Source organism: Telopea speciosissima, chromosome 1 (genome assembly GCF_018873765.1).
Source record: "Telopea speciosissima isolate NSW1024214 ecotype Mountain lineage chromosome 1, Tspe_v1, whole genome shotgun sequence".
NCBI classification, from domain to species: domain Eukaryota; kingdom Viridiplantae; phylum Streptophyta; class Magnoliopsida; order Proteales; family Proteaceae; genus Telopea; species Telopea speciosissima.
The window spans coordinates 86,498,609-86,501,457 of NC_057916.1; the positions used below are offsets into that span (position 1 = coordinate 86,498,609).

General features: G+C 38.2%; 1 protein-coding gene across 1 annotated transcript; it reads left to right on the forward strand.

Moving 5' to 3' along the window:
* The first annotated feature begins 597 nt into the window (after window positions 1-597).
* LOC122640018 (pyridoxine/pyridoxamine 5'-phosphate oxidase 2) lies at window positions 598-2,849 on the forward strand. The gene is made up of 7 exons (XM_043833105.1): window positions 598-750; window positions 1,000-1,049; window positions 1,122-1,179; window positions 1,303-1,335; window positions 1,529-1,624; window positions 2,482-2,649; window positions 2,750-2,849. Exons 1-7 carry the CDS (start codon window positions 646-648, stop codon window positions 2,846-2,848), a joined length of 609 nt encoding a protein of 202 aa, XP_043689040.1. The 5' UTR covers window positions 598-645; the 3' UTR covers window position 2,849.

Consider the following 2,849-nt stretch of genomic DNA (forward strand, 5'->3'; position numbering starts at 1 on the left):
GGCAATTAGGTCTTTTCAAATTTTAGAAAAGATAGAAGAAAGGGTAGTTTGATCATTTTATAGCATTTAATACCTGGTGTGGACTTAAATGGCATTAGGGGGATAAAGCAAGGGTGGTACGTGGAATATTTAGGGATGGTACATGGACTTATCAGAAGCTTAGAGAGGTACGAGGAATATTGGGTGCATTACAGGGGGTATGCGTACTTATCCCTTTATTAAATGACTCGATTTTGATTTCACCTAAAAAAAACTGGAACTCTTTACCCAAAAAAAAAAAAAACTGGGACTGAATAAAATCGAATCGAATCGGTTAACACCCTTAGGCCAATGGGAGACCTTGCGGGCATCAAATCAAGATCGTCTCCACAGAGCCCAGCGCCCAGGGTGCTGCTAGGGGCCTCCAGCGGTTAAGCTGTATCGCATACATCTTAATGCATGCTTAGGGATGTGTGCGACACCAACGGCTGGTAGCACTCTGGGCGTACTAGGTTACCTGGAGACAAGCAAAATTCATCAAACTGGGCGTCTGGACGTACACTCCCGGACACAGTTCTTCTTTTTCCCAAAAACTAAAAGTACGAAGTAACTGAAGAGGGATCGAGGTGAGCAGAGAACGAAGAGCGCATGGTGATTATATGAGAAATGGCACAGTCTCACACACAGTGGGGGGCAACAACGCCTTGGAAGCAGCTCCTCCTCAAAGCAATTGAGTCCAACGCCAACCTCAAGCACTCCTTCCCTCAACTCGTAACTCTTTCTAACCCTTTCTTCCCTCTTCATTCTTTTTCTAGAAATTCAATTCTGTTATACCAAATTTGTTCTTCCCTCTTTAATGTTTCAACATCTCTCTTTCCATTTTTGGTTTCTATTGTTCTTCCTTCTTCTTCTTCGTCTGATAATGTAACGACTTATGAGATTTCCTTTTCCATCTTCGTTTCTTCCCTCCCACTGTCTTTTATTTGAGGTTCTATTGATTCATCAATTTTGGGTTTCCAGGCAACGGTCCGATCTAATGGTAGACCTGCCAATCGCACTGTTGTTTTCAGGTCTCTCTCTCTCTCTCTCTGGATTTTAAATTTCTCTGCTTTATTAGCTCAATGGGTTCAATGATATTTCAGAGGATTCCTAGAAGGATCTGACAAGATTCAAATCAACACGGACGGCCGAAGCCAGAAGGTATAACTTCTCTAATTCTATGATTTTTCTGTTTCTGTTTTGTTCTCCCCTCGCTCAGGAGAGTCCCCTTTTTCATTTAGTATTAACTATTAATGAAATTTTGTTTTGTATTTAACTCTGCAGATTGATGATATTAAGCATTCTCCTTTTGCTGAGGTAATTTGTCTCTGAAACTGAGCTATAACGTATACCCCAGTTGATGTTTATACCTTTGCTCTTTCTTCCTAAAATATGGTAAATTTTTTACGATATTATGATATTCAATAGCATCCAATTAATTTTTGTTGTGATGCCCTTAACTGATTCCAGTTTATTTTTATGCTAAAGTGTTCAAATTCTGCGATTGTAGATATGTTGGTATTTCACAGACTCATGGGAGCAGTTCAGGATCAATGGAACCATCGATGTCATTGATGGGTCAAATGCTGATCCTGTTAAGCTTCAGGTAAGAATGCAAGTTTTGCATAATCTACTGCAAACTTCAATCCTGATGTTAAAATGAGTGGCATATAATCAATGTTTAAGTTTATTTTTGCGAAGTTAACATGGGGTTTTCAAGAACTTCCACAGCTAACAGTCCTAAATATGGGTTTTTTTTTTTTTTTTTTTAATTACATCCAGAGGAATGTTTCAATTAAACAAAAAAGAAGAATCTTATATATTGTACATACAAGGTCAATTATATAGGATTACAATCCCCTTCTCCAACTAAATAAAGAAGAAGAAATATTATCATACACACTACAATGTAAGCATAATAAGTCAACTGCAGATTTACTTTCCCAGAGTATGATAATCTCACTGAACTTGAAGATGTAGATCCCTCGAAACAGTACAAATTGGTTGAATGAGGTTTGGTACCTGTTTATGCTGTTACCACATACCAGGTTGAGCTGACTGATGGCTGTTCTTATCTTTGCCTCCTCGACATCCTCAAGATTAAATCTGTAATATGATCACTCAATATGTAATTGCCAAGTTCTATTTAGTTGGAATTGTATAACTCCTCTGTGCTGAACTTATCATACTTTGAGATCATGTCCACAACCGAGTTCTATCACTAGAGTGTCATGTTGTGATCTATCCAACAAGAGAACAGCCAGTTTGAAAACCACACTATACTGAATTAGGTTTCATTTTTGTCAATTATATCCTGAGATTTTGGATGTCTATCCCCATGTTGACTTCTTAAGGCATAAATCTAATAGACAAAACCATTCCTTTTTGCCTATTTAAATCATGGTTTGTCATCATTACTTGCATTTCAGTTCCCCCTCTGAATCAGTTGAATTCATCTTGCAGCAAAGGGAAAAAGCTTGGTTTGCTAGTTCTCTGAAGTCGAGGCTGCAGTACTTGGGACCTAGCCCAGGTCTTCCATGTATCAGTGAAGAATCACCCAAAGTGTCTCCTTTAGATCCATCTGCTGGCCCTGTTGGTGCATTTTGCCTTTTGGTTTTGGACCCAGAGGAGGTTTGCTATTTTTCCAGGCTCATCTACTCTTTTCATCTTTTAAATTGTTTCTGTTATTTGTATTTATTTATTTATTTATAGCGATTCATCTTTCAAGCAGGTTGATTATGTGAACCTCAAGAGTACCGATAGGCTGTTATTCAAGTCTGAACAATGTGATGAAGAAAAATCTTGGATTTCTGAGAAAATTAACCCATAAA